Source organism: Argopecten irradians, chromosome 13, assembly GCF_041381155.1.
Source record: "Argopecten irradians isolate NY chromosome 13, Ai_NY, whole genome shotgun sequence".
Lineage (NCBI taxonomy): Eukaryota > Metazoa > Mollusca > Bivalvia > Pectinida > Pectinidae > Argopecten > Argopecten irradians.
The window spans coordinates 19,755,338-19,775,871 of record NC_091146.1 but is presented as its reverse complement, the minus strand read 5'-3'; the positions used below and the strand labels follow the sequence as shown (position 1 = coordinate 19,775,871).

The 20,534-nt window shown below is 32.7% G+C and overlaps 1 protein-coding gene across 5 annotated transcripts in view; it reads left to right on the top strand.

The window, feature by feature from the left end:
- Positions 1 to 20,534, top strand: part of LOC138305916 (ankyrin repeat domain-containing protein 29-like) — a 108,710-nt gene that overhangs the window by 68,482 nt on the left and 19,694 nt on the right. For all 5 annotated transcript variants that reach the window (XM_069246206.1, XM_069246207.1, XM_069246209.1 and 2 more), the window contains one exon: positions 4,482 to 4,565. In XM_069246206.1, the coding sequence (XP_069102307.1) occupies positions 4,482 to 4,565 (84 nt within the window). The remainder of the gene's footprint in view (positions 1 to 4,481; positions 4,566 to 20,534) is intronic.

Below are 20,534 nucleotides of genomic sequence, written 5' to 3'. Positions count from 1 at the left end.
TGGACATAATTTTTTTTTTAGTTATATAATATCTATATATATAACTTAAAATGTCATTAATATCGAGACAACGGGCCTTTAATGAGAAGGTTCACCACCCTATTGTTCTCAGACCTACTGGTTGTCCCATTTCACATTTTAAAACTGCATGTTAATCTTGACAGTAGAACAAACTTGACGTTTTAATATGTGTAAAAAAAATGTATTTGTGTAAATTAAAAGAAAAATTTCAAACAAACAGCATGTTAAGGAACTTTCTCTGCGATTGATTAAATGAACGGCACAAGTCATGAACGTATTATTAGAAATGAAATTAACAAAATATTATTTTAGCCAAACATTTCAAAAATTCGTAAACTTAGGAAAAAATAATAAAGATGAAATTAACAGTATGGTAATATCAATAACTCAAGCGTAAAAAGTAAATTATATTTAGCACACTGAATTACTACATAACGTTTCGCATAGAATAATTATCATTTTTTATGTGTATGTAAAAATAACAAACTTATTTGTACAATGTACCTAATATTTGTAATAGAAAGTAACACCGAATTAAAAACTAAATTAAAACAAATACATAAATAAGTTTAGGAAAAAAACATTATGCATTACCAAAAACTAAATTCCAATACATGAATATACATTAAATAATAGTTTCATTTCATTTTTTTTCTTCTATCTCCGTCTAATTAGTGGTTGGTTCAGGGATTGTTATTGTGGTGATTATAGTGTTGTTGGCGATCGTTGTAATGGAATGGCTCATGTTTGCTGCCGCTGTATTCTTGTGACTGATGATGTGGCACTGAAGATCATAATAGTTGCGTAGCTACGTGAAGTGGTCTCGTCCGCGAAATCCAGGTTCACATCGCACGTCACGGCGCCAGTATAATATTTTAAAGTTGAATGTTATTTCTCAAAGTTAGTTGACAGTGTCTTTAGGGGCTATAAGGTAGACTGATGACTGGACTTCCAATATTGTAGTCGACATTTTATTTTCTTATATACATGTTTATGTACATTGTATACACCATATATATATATTAGTATATCAATATAAAACACAATTTATGTCGTGGCAAATGGAGCGGTGCAGTTTGCTCCAGCCGTCTTTTTATAAGCAGACATGGAATTTGCTGATGTGTACCTGTTTGTCAGAATAGATACGACACGGAACATGAATGTCGGTACACATTATATATAAACGAGGAACCTATCAGGAAAACCAGACTGTTACGTCGTTGATAACTCACACACATGTACACATTTCCCCTGGAAACGTACTACACGAATGTCTAAGACACCAGACTTTCCAGTCTGGGAGATTTTAATATTTCCAAACTATACCAATAATACTACATGTTCTCTGATGATAGACTAAAGTTTTCGTATGACTTGATTACCCAATTTAGTTTGTTTTTTGGTTATAAATGTTCATGGCATAGTTTGGAGAGATATCATCAGTTTTTTGAACTATTTAAGGAATCAAAACTTTATATAACACTGTGTCTGATTGTGTAACTAAAACAATTTCTAATTTCATTAAACACTCAAAATTAGCTAAAGCAATATCTTTCCCAAATTTAAGCTGTTCTGATAAGTATGACGTTTTTATGCTAAATCGAGGGGTGACGGAAGAGGTACACAAACAAATCAAATTACTACATAAATAATACAAATTATAACTTACAATTACACTGCAACGGATAGATACAGTTTCCCATAAGTAATTGGGAAAATCGTTCTTGTTTTTTGTTGGTTATCATGCTCGAGCAACACAAGTATGTATTTTAATGAATTCCAACGAGTTTTATATTTGTAGAGTCGCAACAGATGTTAAAGATGCTCCACCGCTGACAAATGACCTTTTTTTGGTATTCAAAACAGGAGCAGACGCTTTAGCATTTTTCTTCAGTTACAAAAAGTTAAATATATGCGGCACTTTTACACCAGTTACTAGTTTGAACAATTGACTTACTTTTTATTTCACCATTACTACCATTGAAAAAATGGTTGAGCTTCCTATTTTATTTCACGACAAAAAATATTAGAAATAGATTGGTGAAATTTTAAACATATTTCAAACGAATAGGAATATGTAGTTAAATGAATGTACACATCTTTCAGTTAGTATCCGGACATAAGAAAATTTTGTGCATGAAAATTGATTTTGTAAAGAACATGTTTATAAAACGTGCGTAACGTATAAGTGTTTTCAAATTTGTAGTTGTTATTCAAAGATTAATTTACAATATACAAACACCTTTTAGGAAAGTCAAGACAATGTCTATATAAAAATGCAGATTTTAATTTATATAAAATCCAGGTTTTTTTGTTTTAAGAATGATGCTGCAGTAATATTTTATTCCTTAACGGTTTAATTTCTATGGGAGGATCGGTAGGATTATCGATTAGGTTAGGTAATGATTGTTACGGTATAAACTTGAATTTTGATCCGTCCGTTTGGTAAATTAACTTGATAATTGTAGTACAGAAATTTGTATTTCGTTCATGCTTAAACAATTCAATATTTTGTCAAATTTAGTTTAAGCCAAAGTGTCAAGGTTTTATCATTTACCATAATATTGTCATAACATTATGTCAAATTTGTATAATTCAATATTTATTAATTTTTAATTCTTTTAATGATATGTCTACTAGTAATCTTCAATTGACTTTAAATTTCTAAACGTGACAAAAATCAAGATTAGGAATAGAATAAATCAATAAAAACTAATACAATTAATTATAAAATATTAAAAAATTGTTTCATAAAACTAAATTACTTTGGGTATTAAACTTAATTATTGCATCAAAAGAAACAAAAATCAGCATCTTCAAAGAAGTATCCAAGTAAAATTTGTTTAAAATTAGGAATTAATCAATGTCGATTTAGTCATGTGTAGCTTAAAATATCAGCTTCAGACAAATTATATCAGGATATGTCTAAAGAAATTAGCATCATGTTAATTTTAGGAGTAGAAACATACACTTAGTCACCCATTAAAGTGACAAATTGATTAGACATGTAGCTGGTGCCATACTTTGAATAAAGTGATGAAACAATTAAGCCAATATTTCAGATGATGTGTTTTATGTGTTCTAAAACATTTTCATTTCGATCCGCCTCAAGTGAATCTAATTTAAACTCCGATCTTTATTTTTCATGAATGAAGATGCGTGGTAACCGCTGTAAAATCTGACCGGCGTGATAATACATTTTGACATTGTTTACATTAACCGAGGTTACCCTATAATTTGTAGTTTTAAAAGAAAAACGACGATATATTCATTCGTACGTATATTAAACAACAAAATAAACATCTTAGAAAAAAGCGTAAAGTATAATAAATTGTAAAAGACAAGCTTTACAATATAAACAATTCATTTGACATAGACAGCGATTGGGTCCAAAAACCGGTGAAAAGGCAGGCACAATATCACATAATGTGTGTCAAATGACCCATGACAAATGTTCACAAGGTCGTTTATTCAAAAGATTTAAAACACACAGAATTCATTTGACATTAAGCCTATTTTATTTCTCCATAATCAAACCATTGGCAATTGCTTAGATTAAGTTGTCATTTCAAGATAGCAATTTCTTTCTCCATTTTAACAACATTGGAATTTGATTTGCGAAATTTCGTAAAAAATCTTTTCAGCGTTTTGCGACTGTAACAACATTTTTTGAGTCCCGAACATCGGCACCTATTGCTATCGCATGCTTTTATATAAACACAGCGATTGGGTATCACATAATATATATCTAAATACCCGCTGCAGCAATACCAGACGGAAATTACAATATTAAGTTACATTCCACAATAATTGAAATTTAGTTTTAAACGGTGTGATGATGCAAAGATACCTACTGTTCGGCATTTTCAACAATCGTCTTTTCTTCGAAACCGGACCACTGCTAAATCGAGCAACTGAATCCCACATTACCTGCACTGCCAGTACTGGGCAGTAAGTTTTGTATCTGAAGCGACATAAGAAAGTTTTTGTGATGCAATTCAAGACATTAAATGAAAAAAATCTAATACAAATTGCCGATTTTAATCTGAACAATGTCCAAAGAATAAAATCATTTTCGGAACTATATTTTGTGTTGCCTTGGCAACGAGAAGAACTGACTGTCGGCTGTTCCGCAGCTATACAAGCAACTAGTATTAATACTGTTTCAAATGTGTATAATAATGTTAAACCGAATACATAAAATTCGACTTTTTTCAATGTATGGAATTTTAGATTGGGTTAACGTTAATATAAGGATTAGCACACATCATTAGCACGAAATCAACATTCTTTCATTCGTTATGGTAAGCAACAAAATTGATAATCAATCCTTAATTATTGACTGAAGTTGTAATAAAATAATGTCGAACGAGGTATTTACTTTGAGAAAACATCAAACGATCAGTTTTAGTTTCTACATTTGTACACCATTGTAAACTCACATATGTTTTTTCTTTCAGTTTACTGCATTGTCAAAGGCAGCTGAGTATGGTCATAAAGCAATTGTGGAACTTTTGTTGAGCCATGGAGCAGAACCTAATTCGGTGAGTATTTTCACCATCAATGTATATCTCTTAATCTTCAATTAAAATGACGAAGTTATAAGAAAATAAACAATTCTTTGTATTGCGTTCTGGATCTGAATAGTTTTGGTATACATGTATATAAAGGATATACTGGTTTAGTTTATATTGCCATAGACAGTTTATGCAATGCTATTGTACACAAACAAGTGGCACATACATAATCACCAGCTGAAAACTTACATTACAGTTAATCATTCGTTGGTCCCGAAAATATAACTGATAAACTGCGTCATTGATAATACCAATTTGGTTGAATACTTTTACTGAGTTAAGATTCCGATGTCTGTATTAGTTGAGCACTCAATAATTGGATGTCTTTGTCAATTGTGAGAGGAAAGTAAACCCGTGCTTGTCTCCGGATGATATCAAACGCTGTATATTGATACTTCGCTTTCTCCATTAAATTCCCTCGATGAATGTTGTGGATTTCGTTGATATTTCTGTTCTATAAACTCACGAAATTGTTCCAATGTCCCAGATAGTCCATCGAGGTAGTTGGTTAAATCGTCTAATGTCATGTAAATATATACTACTATGAAAACTCTGTGGCCTTCATCGTTGATGAGATTTATTTTCTATTTTTTTCCTTCTAGTTTTCTAGTATTTAGATATATTCAACTGTAAATGGGTTAGGTGGCAATGAATTGTCTCTGATTACAACATTCCTCGACACATTGTTAGATCATTGTATATCTGATCCAAGTATTCTAGCTTCTCCACCTATATTAGTACTGTGTTATCATATCTAAAACCCTACTAGAAAGTCTCGTAAGGTTGATTGCCTATTAGTGTTCTATAGCCAGGACCCGACAATAATTTGTACATTTTCCTTCGGGTAAATAAAGTCCTAATGGAGAGTAATTCATCATCTCCTGTAATTATCTGTGGGAAATGTTAGATTAAATCTCTTATTTTATGTACAGGCCACACCACCAAAACAATTCCGGTTTCTTATAAACATCAAATTATGGATATGGGTGATGGGGTTCCCAAAACAAATGTTTTGTTCTTGTTTTTGTTCTTTCTTCTAAAGTCTGGGCTTAGATACTCGATAACAGAATAACAATAATTTCCTGTAAACACTTACAATATTTAGTTCACACTATACTGACGCTGTAGGTGTTAACCTAAACCTGCCTACATCTAGCTACAGTATCTCTATACAGCGACATTGATTTGTTTATGTTTACCTCTATAGTGAACATGTACATGTAAACACTGTCACTAAACCCAATACGTATTGTATAATTATGCGTACAGTGCCAACAACCCATTTTATTCACCAAACTCAGCAATTTACCCAATTACAATTGTAAGGCCTAAACTTTACCAAAACAATTTCATCCCGGACGAGCACCAAATTTGTCACAATGTTGACGAATATTATTTATATTTTCCTCGGATCTTTTCTATGACAACAAAGGCCTTAGTATACATTTAACAATTTAATAAGCATAAAATATATGTAAATATCATAATGTGGTCTATGTGTTTGGCACCAACGACTCTTACGATTTTACAGTTCATGAGTTTATATCCGTGCATCGTCCACGATTCAGCGCGTCCCGCGTAAGCGTTCTCACATCTTGAATCTTCTATGTCACTTCACCACCATACCATGATACGAACCAGTCATCCTTCACATTTGTATGTAGACTTCTAGTCCAGATTATCACCAAGCACACCCAACTATAGTATTATTCGCTCCATCACCTTGTGTCCTCTGCTTTGTCTCTGCTTCCCGCATTGCGCCCAAGCTGGCCATACTATTTCTGGTTTCCCTTACGTTTTTTCCACTAAGGGAGGTAACTCTCCCTGACTATAATATATAGGAAACACTACACAAAGTTCTGACCACGATCACGTGTGTCTCCAAGGTAATGTCTTTTACAGCTATGGTGCCCACACACATATATATCAATATTAAAGTTAAAGTTAAAAGATTAAAAACGCAACATTTGATTGATTAATTTCAACTTGTGGATATTTGGAGACTTTTTAACCCCAGAAAATCTTACTACACATTCAAAAGAGGAATTTTAAAATCAAGAATAGACATGTTTCTTGTTACTTAAGACATTGAAAATGTTATAGTCAAAACAGATATTACATCATGTGTTCATAGCAACCATTAAATATCAATACAGATAAGATAACAATTGATCCAAGGACGTTGAAAATGAACGTTAATACAAATAAAAACGATATGTTCAAAAATACATTTCAAAATTTTTGGACTCACTGGGTTACAGAAAAAAACAAATATGATAATTTGAAAGACTGGCGGGACATAGCAAAACATAAAGATTAGAGAAATAACAATTTATACTGCAAAAGACCGACAGGTAAATTGATGAAATTGAAAATAAAAGAATCGGGTGTATTAACAAAGACTAACCCAAATAATGACAAAAATCAACAGGCTAGCTAACTAACATTCTGTGATTGCATTATAGCAATAAAGAAACATGGAAGAGAGTGAGAGTGAGATTACAAAATATACATAAATTATATCCAAAAAGATAAAAACATCTTAAATAATATATATATATATATATATAACGTAAAATGTCAATAATATCGAGACAATGAACCTTAATGAGAAGTCTCACCACCCTATTGCTCTTAGACGTACTGGTTGTTCCATTTGACATTTTAAAACTTCATATTAACCATGTCAGCAGAACAAACCAGACGTTTTAATATATTGTATAAAAATGTATTGGTGTAAATTAACAGAATGGTTTAAAAAAGTATGTTAAGGAACTTTCTCTGCGAATGATAAAATGAAAAGCACAAGTCATGAAAATATAAATAGAAATGAAATTAACAAAAAAAAAATTTCAGCCCAAAGTTAAAAAAATCCGTAGGCTTAGGAAAAAATAATAAACTTAAGATGAATCAAACAGTATGGTAATATCAATAAATCAAGTGTATAAAAGTAAATTATATTTAGCACACTGAATTACTACATAACGTTTCGCGTAGAATATTTATCATCCTTTTATGTGTATGTAAAAATAACAAACGTATTTGTACGATGTACCTAAAATTTGTAAAAGAAAGTAACATCGAATTAAAAACAAAATCAAAGAAAAGATATCAATATAAGTAAAAACTAATTTCGGGGGTTGTCTCAAAAACAAATTCAACAAATTAAACTCGCCTTACTTTTTCATGTTCATTCCATGTTTATCCGAACATATATGTATATAGATTAGAATAATGATTATAATTTAGTTCAGATAATTCAATCAGGTACCAATTTAGCATAACTTTCCTGATTTTATTTACCTTTACTACAAAAAAAATATATATCTTATCCAATAATTCAGTTTGGCCAATGACTGCGCCGCTTTTAAAATTTTCAAGCGAAAATGTTCTGTATAAGAAAGTCATAATACTTGACGTACAATTCTTTCGATTTAAAAAAATAGACATGAATGTAACATATGAAATTATTATATAAGGAAATGAAAAAAATACGTAGCTACGTGTATCTTTTTATCCATAATGCATTGCGTAACTCGTCCAATCGTCTAAATGAAATTAAAACTAATTAATTATATGATTATAATCAAGGATGTCAAAAATAATCTTCAGGACCTTTACCTTTGCGCTCATTACGTTTTATCTTCCTAAGCCACTGATCAATTTCACCTTTGAAAATGTATGTATTAAAACCAAACAAATAAAATATATCAGAAATTGTTACCGACCATGCACTGTCACTATTGATACACAGGCTTTCGACTCTGTAGATATACGGACACCTCTATATGTGCAATACTGGGTACACATATAGAGGTCGTCCGTATATCAATAGTCAAAAGCCTGTGTATCAAATGAAAACTATACGATATCGGTCTAGATATGCACTCTAGTATGACACAGGGAGGTCAGCTTTCACGTGATTAGAGACAGGACAGTGCTGTAGTAGACGACCATTGTTAGGTGCGAAACAAGCATATCGTATCAAAAATGTATAATTAATAAAAACTTAAACAATGAACACAATTAACAAATTTGAAAGTTATCACACATTTAAAGTTATATAGAAGTTGCAAGCAGTATTCAATTTATTTCAAAATATTAAGAACGTACACATTTGTATACGTCATCTACGTCCTTGAAATACATTATTTTTTTATATCAACAAAAATGTACCGAATTATACCTGAAGTATGTTTTAAAGACACGAAATTTGATTGCATCCCCTGATTTTAAGCAGAGTCAATCAAATGACCAGATGTATAATGAATATGTATAATTAGTACCGCCTATATTAATTGAGTTTATATTTGATTGATTTTCAGTGTAAGCTGACATTATAAAATGAAAGAAAATGATACCATTTAAATTTTAAACTACTTCCAGCAATAATGTCTTACTTCAAAAGATACGACACGGCAAGTATATTATATTTATAACGTATTTGTTACAATTTTGTCTATTTTACATTTCGTGACGGCCCCCAAATTTCGGAAGTCGGTGTGGGTGTCGGTGTCCGTACTCCGTGTCGGGCAAAATGAAAGATGTCTAATATAATGTAACATCGAATTAAAAACCAAATTAAAGCAAACCTATCCATATTAGTTAAGACAACAATAAAACAGTATACGTTAGCAAAAACCTAATTTTAATGCATGAAAATACATTATTAAATGTCCAAAATTTTCATTTTCAGAGTCAATTTTATTTTATTTTCTTTCTTCAATCTTCCGTCTAATTAGTGGTTGTGTAGTTGTTGTGGTAATTATAGTGTTGTTGGCAGTATTTGTAGTGGAATGGATGATGTTTGCTGCTTCTGTATTCTTGTGACTGATGATGTGGCATTGAAGATCATAATAGTGGCGTAGCTACGTGAAGTGGTGTCGTCCGCGAAATCCAGGTTCACATCACACGTCACGGCGCCAGTATAATATTTCAAAGTTGAATGTTATTTCTCAAAGTTAACCGTGTAGGTGGTATAGGGTAGACTGTAGGCTTCATGGTTGTTTGTTGCAATGGTGACTGGACTTCCAATATTGTAGTCGACATTTTATTTTCTTAGCCTATATACATATTTATTTATTAATATAAACACACAATGTGTGCCGTGCCAGACATCGTGTGACCAAATGGTCCAGACCCTAAGATAGGGCGGTGCAGACTGCTCCTCTGTCTCTCTCAGCCCTCTTTTATAAGCAGACATGGCATTGGCCGATATGTACCTGTTTGTCACAATACATACGACATGGAACCTTAATGTCGGTACAACATTGTATATAAACGAGGAACCTATCTATATGCCAGACTGTTACGTCGTTGACAACTCACACACATGCACACATTTGCCCTGGAAACGTACTACACGAATGTATGAGACACCAGACATTCAGTCTGGGAGATTTTAATATTTCTTGGGTACCAGCGTATCCTAGGGCAGGTTTGCTTCAACATTATGAATGTAATTAATTACAGTATCAATCCAAAGATTTATGATGCTAAATTATCTTTTTAAAAAATCTTAATTTGCCCAAATCATATTTTTAAAGACCGAATTAACATCAGAAGCATTAGGAGAATAGGATTCTGTTTTCTCTAGGATTGAAGGTTTCAATACTTTAAAGACTGAATGAGCAGATCTTCGTCCCCGTTGTAATATTTACGTATAGATCCAAAACAAACAATGCCTTTCCATTCTGAAAGCCCAATAAGGTTGTCAAGAATGGATCATAAAACAACAATTTCCTTAACCCAACTATTAACTTCCTCGCCTTTGACACGAAATTGGCTGTATATAATCTTCCTCTCGGTAAAAAATTCGGGAAGTACTGTGCTCCTGTGCGCCTGTGTATGAAATATGCGATTCGATAGGAAATACCCACCAGTAAATACATATTAATCTCAGGGGCAGAGCGCAGAAACTATTTAGCAATGTTACAGTAAGGCAGTTCTGATTATACTTTATACTTCAATAAAGCAGCTCTAAACAAAGGATTCAATCCTGAGGAACAAACTAGCGCATGTGGGTGTACGTTTAGGGGACATAAGTAGGGGAAGGACGACACCGCGTCTGATTTCGGTTATGATCCTAGAAGGACAGCCTTCTTAGCATACTCTGAACTTCACCATTATTATCTTGAAAATCAGGTTGTGGACCAGTTTATAAACGGGTTTCATAAGTTTGAGATGAGGAAAAAAGGTAACCGTTCGTCATCCTAGTACGTTAGATAAGACAATGTTCATCTGCAGTAGAATACGAGCCACTATATACAGAATACATTGTTACATGAAATAGTAGAGTGGAATTGGAAACTATTGGATAAAAAAGTTGAAGCCCCAAAGAATTTTGAGTAAATGATAGGCATAACTATCATATAAAATGGACATGTTTAGGAGGTCACGTGGTCACGTGGGTACTGACCAGTCGAAGTTGTTTTGCTGTGCAAAATCGGAACAAATTCGCATTATTGGACTGGAATTCAGACTCATTCTTGGATGTGTATGAAATAATAGAACGAACTAACGAAATATTAACTTCCCCGCCTTTGACACGATATGATAAGTGTGGTTTGAAAAAGTTAATTTCCTGAATATGAACTGAGTACCTACGACGACTTCTACTCACTATATACTACATGTAGCGCTACTACACGTACGCCTGGATCTCTCGTACCTGTCAAGATTTTGGAAGCTTTGTCAGCTTAACTATGTCTGGAACGGAAAAAAACATACCGGGGTTTCGACCAGAGATAATTCAGTCAGTAAGGACAGTCGACGTCAGAGTGGTACTGAGACGAAAGACATAAGGACAATGGAAGACAGGTTAGATGAACTTCTTTCTACCATGATCACACGGGAGTATCTCGACATTAAGATTTCTCAACTGAAGAAAGATATATGTGTTGAAAACAAGGAAATAACCGATCTCCTAGAGACTCGAATATTTGATCTAGAGACTGACAATGATGATCTCCGGAAAACTGTGGACAGTTTAGAAGGAAAAATTACGAGATTACATGTGGTTACACAGAAGATGGAATATAAACTTAATGACTTGGAACAACATGGAAGGAAAGATTCGCTTCGCATTATCGGCCTGGAAGACCCGTCGGAAAAAGAAACAGTGGAAGAGTGTGTGGAGAAAATTGTGAGCTTTGTGACGGACACACTTGAAGTAAATCTTACAAAAAGTGACATTAACATCTCTCACAGACTTGGATATTTAGCCGCTCCAAACCAAGGAATATTATCGTAAAATTTACTCCCGGAGAAAGCATGACATTATCTTTGCGCGCAAGAAACTCAGAGGTTCTGGAAAGGTAATCTAGGAGGACCTTACGCGGGACAATCAACAGTTCCTCAAAGGTGCTTTTAAACTGGAGTGCGTGAAGAACACTTATAGTGTAGATGGGAAGCTATTCGTGGTGTTGGTGAACGGGAAAAAACGCAGACTTTTCTTAGACACACCATTGGAAGAGAAATATACATGTATGTTGAACGATGAGAACTTTAGGAGACAACGAACTGATCTTGTAAATAAAGTGACGGTTGGTAAAGACATTTAAAGGCAGTTTGGAATGCCGCCAACCCATGTAAATAAGTTATCTATGTTTTTTATCACTGTGGTTATTGTGTGTATATTTGTGTGATGATTGTGCGTTTCATCCCAAAGGATTTTAATTAGGATATTCCTTTATATGGTAAGTGAGCATGTCTTTAAATCTATGTGGATTAAATATACTGTACGTATGTTACACATTTATGATAATAATTCCGGTTTTTAGATATATGCATACATATATATATTTCTATGTTCACGAATGATTTTCATATAATTACATTCTGGTCCGTGTTTGGTTTACTTTTATTAATCACATTTCCGTAATTTTTTGCACTCGGAACACTAGGGATTTGATCGATGTAATAGCATAGTTGTTCGAAGAGTTCCGAGTAGAATGTATTAGAATGGTGCTTCCTGTCTCATGGCAGGTTGAGGGATACAGTGTGTACACATATTTGACTTTCATAATTCTAGTACAAGTATGTAGTCAGGTAGTAGTCGACGACTTTACCTTAGTGTATCTGTGACTGATGTATACGTTTTTATACTTCTTTTCTTTTCTGTACTATTTTCTCTGTCTTACTCCTGTTATGTCCCGTATTTTTTTCTACTTTGGGGTGGATCGATTATACTCAAAAGTGACTTGCAAAGATGTCTGAAATACAGTTTTTGTCGGCAAACTGTCAGGGTCTGGGGGATAAATTAAAACGAAAAGATGTTTTCTCCTACCTTAGATCGACAATAGAACATCGACAAATAGTGGGGCACATTATTAAACAATGTTTTTTTTTAACTCTTTCAAATCGAATGCAAGAGGGGTTGTAATTAATTTTTAAAAATAACTTTGAATTTAAAGTGTTTAATGAAAAGAAAGATGATTCAGGCAACTTTTTGGCTTTAGATGTTGAAATTGAAACGTTCAGAATTTCCTAGATTAATATATATGGTTCAAACAGGGATAGTCCCGAATTCGATAACATTTTGAATGAAACCTTGAAAGAATTTGATAATAAACATTCAATTATTTGAGGTGATTTTAATATAGTGCTGGATCCCAAGCTTGATTATGATAAAAACTATACAAATCTTAACAATCCTAAGGCCAGAGAAAAAGGTATTAGAAATAATTGATTATTTTACTCTTACCGATATTTTTCGAGAACAACATGAAGATATCAGAAGGTATTCTTGGAGAAAGAATAGACCTTTGAGACAAGCTCGTCTTGATTTTTTTCTTATCTCCGAAAATTTTATTTCAAACTGTAATAAAACGAGTATTGCTTCTGGTTATCGTTCTGACCATTCTTTTCCTGTAATATCTTTTCAATTTCAAAAATTTAGACCGGAAAAGGGGATGTGGAAATTTAATAATAGTCTCCTTCAGGACATTGAATATTTAGATCTTGTAAAAAAATGTATTTTTGAGACAAAATTGCAGTACTGTCTTCCAGTCTATAATCAGTCCAACATAATTAGCATTTCAGATTCAGATATACAGTTTACTATTGATGACAAGCTATTTCTTGAAACCTTGCTCATGCAAATTAGGGGGAAAACTATTTCATACTCCACGTATAAGGAAAAACAGCAGAATATTAGGGAATATCATCTTAAGAAGGCAATTCAGGCATTAGAGGATCAAGATGAACCAAATTTAGTTGATTTAGAACTTAAAAAGAAAGAGTTACAATTGATAAGGGAAAAGAAAATTAAAGGGAGTATTGTTAGATCTCAAGCTAAATGGATTGAGGAAGGGGAAAAACCTACTAATTATTTTTTTCAAATTAGAAAATCGAAATTACACATCTAAAATTATACCAAAGTTACAACTAGATGATGGGAAAGTAATAACAAACCAGGATGAAATTTTGCAAGAAGCTTTCAATTTTTATAAAAAGCAGTATGATTCTAATAGCAATCTAGAAGATATTAATTTAGATAGCATTTTAGAACCATTTAATGTTAAAAAAATAAGTGATATTGATTCAAAAATATTTAGGGCTTAATAACACTGGAAGAAGCTAGGAAAACTTTGCAAAATATAAAAAATAACAAAAGTCCTGGTATAGATGGCTTTACAGTAGAGTTTTATTGAAATATTTAGGTAATTTTGTTGTGCGCTCGATCAATTTAGGGTATCTTTCTGGCATTTTATCTATCTCGCAACGACAAGGTATCATCTCATGTATCCCTAAGGGAGATAAATCCAGACATTTCATAAAGAATTGGAGGCCAATAACTCTTTTTAATGTTGTCTATAAAACAGCATCAGGTACCATAGCTCGTAGACTTAAATCAGTTTTGGATGAAATAATTGATAATGATCAGACTGGGTTTTTAAAGGGGCGTTATATTGGCGAAAACACCAGACTTGTCGATGATGTCATGCAATATACAGAAGAAAATGATATTCCAGGTATGTTTTTAATGATTGATTTTGAAAAAGCTTTTGATTCGGTCTCTTGGGTTTTTATAGAAAAAGTATTACATTTTTTTGGCTTTGGGAACAGTATAATAAATTGGGTAAAAACCTTTCACAACAATGCTAGTGCTACTATTAATCAAGGTGGGGACTTATCTTCATTTTTTCCAATTAAGAGAGGCTGTCGTCAAGGCGACCCTATCGCTCCTTATATCTTTATTCTATGCGCAGAAATTTTGGTGATTAATTTACGACATAATGAAGGCATTGATATTAACGGCTGTCCAATAATCTTATCTCAATACGCGGATGATACCTCACTGGCACTAGATGGTTCAGAGAAATCACTTAGGGAATCGATAAAAGAATTAAGACATTTTGCTAATATATCAGGACTTAAAATGAATGTTTCGAAAACTCAAGTGGTATGGATCGGAAGCAAAAAATATAGCTCAGATACATTTCTTCCAGAACTAGAACTTCAGTGGGGGAAAGAGAGGTTCACTCTACTAGGAATTGACTTCCATGTTAATCTGCATATGATACCCAAGTTAAATTGACAAAAAACTGATAAAACTTAAATCTCTCATTAAATCATGAAATAGGAAATTTTTAACTCCAATTGGCAAAATAATATAATTAAATCACTACTTATTTCCCAATTTAATCATTTATTTATATCTCTGCCAAACCCAGATGAAAATTTTTTTCCAAAATTAACTCTGTTCTCTATGAATTGCTATGGGATAGTAAAATAGATAAGGTTAAAACGGATATTTTGATACAAACATATACTGAAGGAGGACTTAAAATGGTAAATATTAAGGCCTTTATTGACTCTCTGAAAGTCAGTTGGACTTGAATATGTAAGAATGTATCAAAATTAAATGTAATAAATGTATAATTTTTTGGTTTGATGTATTTAAAGCTTATCAGCATCTTCATTCTAGTTACAAGAAGAATGTTAACAAACAATGTTAACAAACATCAATTTTATATGAAAACCTCTATCTGGTACAATGATGAAATTCCTTTAGGAAAAAAATGTATTTTTATGAAGGACTGGTATCAGAAACGAGTTATAGTAATACAAGATCTAGTGAAGGATAAAACCGCCGGTACTTTTTTTACCTTTGATGAATTTACTCAAAATTATCAAATTCACAGTAATTTTCTACATTATCTAAGTGTGTTATCCGCAGTCAAGAAATATTGCGCCAATGCAGCTCTCCCATACGCTAATGTTGTATATCCTTACATTCCAATCAACCTGGAATTATTTCTAATGAAGTCCAAAGGATCTAAACACTTTTACAACTTTCTTATTAAAAATAATGTAATTCCACCTGGACAGAAAAAATGGAATAAGACTTTTGACTTTGGCAATCCTACTTGGGATAAAATTTTCAAACTTCCTTTCACTATCACTAAAAACATAAAGCTTCAATTGTTTCAGTATAGAGTGAATCATCATATTCTTACTACAAACTCTCTACGTTTTAAATCTCATGTTGTCATTTCTCCATTATGTGTTCTCTGTAATTCTGAAACTGAGACTATTATACAATTATGTGCTGTGGGAATGTCAAGAGGTTCAGAACCTTCTTTATACTTTTGAAAATATTTTAGATTAACTCGTAATTCCCTTCAGTTTTAATAAATAATCATATCTATTTGGTCTTCTTTCACAGAATCTGAAAAATAATGGGATAGATAATGAAATTATCATTATAATCAAACATTATATTTCCAAGATGAGATGTCTGCATAACTCCTTAAGTGTAAATGCTTTAATCAACACTATCAAGGACCACTATAGGGTACAAAAAATATAGCTACTAGTAAAAGTGATTCTGCTAAAGAAAGGTTTGATCAGAATTGGAAGAAGTGGGAAAAAACTGGTAGCATTGTAAAAGGTATACATTATTTGCCCAGATTTCTTTTTTTTCTTGTTTTTTTTTCTCTTGTTTATTTATCTTCCCGACCTTGAATATTATTGCCACAATTAATCAAATTTTGCTTTTGCTTTTCTTGCAATGTTGAATATTTGATGTCTCATAGTTACACCCCACCTTTCTTTCTCTGTCTGTCTGTCTGTGTGTCTGTCTACATGTCTGTGTGTCTGTCTCTGTCTGTCTGTTTGTGTGTCTGTCTCTGTCTGCTTGTTTCTGTCTATCTGTCTCTCTCTCTGTCTCTCTCTGTCTCCCTGTCTGTCTGTCTCTCTCTCTCTCTCTCTCTCTCTCTCCTAATTAGGTTTGGTATGTTTGTTCTGTTTGTTTGTTCTGTTTGTTTGTACACAAATCAATTAAAAATATTTAAAAAAAACAAAACTCATTCAGATCAATTTGGATGCTTACATGTAAAATGTACAGTGATTACCTCATACAATTATCGCTCTCTATTAATGATGTCTTTGTGGGTGATATCATATATAATGTTATGTTTGAGGATAAGAGGACATGTAATAACTTTGATTATGATATCAAAATATAAGATTTAAATTTATTGATCATGATATCAAAATACATGTAGTAAGGATATTTTGACAATGATGATGATCATGGTAATGATGATGCGAACTGAGTGATGATGTTAGTGTACAAAGCTGTAACTATTGTGATGCTGTTTACTGAGTGTGATAATGGTAATCAAATATAATTTGCTACTGTGGGATATGGTGATTAATGAATGACGTTGTATATTGAGTGAATATATGTACTATGATGATGATGATGATGATTATGATGAATGAGTGAATGAAGACTATGAATGAATTGTGTGCTGATATCTAATGTAACTTTAACATTTTGAAAACTTCTGAAAAATACAAAAAAAATACAAAAAATGGACATGTTTATGTTGTAAAGTGAAAGGTCAGTATGTCATAGAATATGAAACGTTACACATTTTTACAGACATGAATAGTCAATTGGAAGCTGGGGTCAATGTTGAGACCAAGTATCTGGTCAGGTTCCATTAGGGTTACAAAATGTACGTTCGGGCATAGGTTGTCTGTATGAAAAGGTGCAAGTACAACAAATAATTGAGTCCCTGGTTTTTGTTCTATACTTTGGCGAGGTTATCAAGTTTGGGCTAGCTGTATAGTCGCTACAGATATTTCATACATATCTCACTACTGCCGACAGGAACTAACTCGGAATAAAAGTAATACAGCTATAACAACTAGATGACTCGAGTCAAATACCTTGCCACTTGTTTCCCAGGCCCAATTGGAACCCCGGGTCATTTATGTTAATATATATTTTCCAAATACGTAAGATATGTGATACAGATTTAACTCAATTTTACCGTTTATCTTACTATTATAAATATGGTTTGCGATCTGTCATGGCTAACATTAATGTACAGTATGCCTATCTCCTCCCATCTAATTAATTTTCTTGAATACCTGATTAAATTAATCAGGATTAAGATGTTTGGTATCTGTGATGGCCAGTGAATACTCTTCTGTCCATTTAACATTATAGTTCATAACATCTTGGAATGTACAGCTGGACTTCTATGTAAAATCCATCAACTTTTGTGGCATTACTAGGATAATATAATACATCATTGGTGATGTTTTTGCAGAAAATCATTTTATTGTGTTTTACGCTCTTTATAACTAGTCATACGTGTTGTGAGAGGAGAAAATCTAATATCATTGATAAAAGGGTGAAATTGTGTTAAACCGATAGTCCTTATATTTTTATTTGCCACCTTTGTTGTCACTAATATAAAACTGTGATAGGCTTCTCCAAATGCTGAGGTCACGTAAATCATCAGCCTACTCAGTGTAACCAGTGACTGAACATTTTCTATCGAACAGTAAAAACTGTCTGTCTCCTCTATGCATTGCTATCAACATGTAGCTCTGTATTCTCGGTAATCGTTTAGTAGCTTTTAGAGTTTGTTCCTTTCTAATACTTTGGTTTCAAATCAGCAAGTGCATACGTTATGTATGTAAGTAACATTGCTCCTTGACGTTTCTCGGTATATAACAACTAGATGATTCGGGCCCGATGGAGTTTTACTTTAATGTCTTCCTCTCGCTATATAACAACTAGATAATTCGGGTCCGATGAACTTTTACTTGTCTTCCTCTTGCTATATAACAACTAGATGATTCGGGTCCCATGGACCTTTACTTGTCTTCCTCTTGCTATATAACAACTACAATGTATAACTGTACGATGTAGACTTTATTTAATTCTGCACCGATCAGGTGCTTATCAGCAAGGTCACGTACATCATCAGCATTACCTCCACTGACATTGTTCTTACCAGTGACTAGAGGTTTTGTTTACCCACCTGTAACACTTTAACCAAATTTGCCCACATTGATAGTTTAGTAGCTTTTAGAGTTTGTTGCATTCTACGATCGTGACTTCAATCATTTTATAAATAACAATCTATATTGCAAAGTGCCTGAATAAGACCGGCCGATATATTGATGAGATTGAGAAAAGAATAGGGTGTATTAACAAAGACTAACCCAGATAATGAGAACAATCAACAGGCTAACTAACATTCTGAGAGAGAATTTAAGTAATAAAGCAATAGGGGTGAGAGCGATAGTGCAGGAGCTCGAAGAGCATGGAAGATCAACTAAATAATTTAAACCTAGAAAAACATCGTGCTAAATAAAAGCTCCGACATGAAATTTAAACCGCAGAAGGATATTATAAAAAAATTCATAATTTGCTATCCAAAAAGATAAATATATATATACATAAAAAGAAAACACAATTATAAAACTTTTTTTTTCGCCCAAGCGCTTTCACGGCTCTTGCAGGTCTTCGGGGGTTTAAATTCTTTTATTTGTAAAACATGACGTCATGGAAACCATCACATAGACATATTTTTTAGTTATACATATCTATATATATAACGTAAAATGTCATTAATATCGAGACAACGGGCCTTTATGAGAAGGTTCACCACCCTATTGTTCTCAGACCTACTGGTTGTCCCATTTCACATTTTAAAACTGCTAATCTTGACAGTAGAACAAACTTGACGTTTTAATATGTGTAAAAAAATGTATTTGTGTAAATTAAAAGAATAATTTCAAACAAACAGCATGTTAAGGAACTTTCTCTGCGATTGATTAAATGAACGGCACAAGTCATGAACATATTATTAGAAATGAAATTAACAAAATATTATTTAAGCCAAACATTTCAAAAATTCGTAAACTTAGGAAAAAATAATAAAGATGAAATTAACAGTATGGTAATATCAATAACTCAAGCGTAAAAAGTAAATTATATTTAGCACACTGAATTACTACATAACGTTTCGCATAGAATAATTATCATTGTTTATGTGTATGTAAAAATAACAAACTTATTTGTACAATGTACCTAATATTTGTAGTAGAAAGTAACACCGAATTAAAAACTAAATTAAAACAAATACATAAATATAAGTTTAGGAAAAAAACATTATGCATTACCAAAAACTAAATTCCAATACATGAATATACATTAAATAATAGTTCAGTTCATTTTCTTTCTTCTATCTTCCGTCTAATTAGTGGTTGGTTCAGGGACGTTATTGTGGTGATTATAGTGTTGTTGGCGATCGTTGTAATGGAATGGCTCATGTTTGCTGCTGCTGTATTCTTGTGACTGATGATGTGGCACTGAAGATCATAATAGTGGCGTAGCTACGTGAAGTGGTCTCGTCCGCGAAATCCAGGTTCACATCGCACGTCACGGCGCCAGTATAATATTTTAAAGCTGAATGTTATTTCTCAAAGTTAGTTGACTGTGTCTTTAGGGGCTATAAGGTAGACTGATGACTGGACTTCCAATATTGTAGTCGACATTTTATTTTCTTATATACATGTTTATGTACATTGTATACACCATATATATGTTAATATATCAATATAAAACACAATTTATGTCGTGGCAAAATGGAGCGGTGCAGTTTGCTCCAGCAAAGTTTA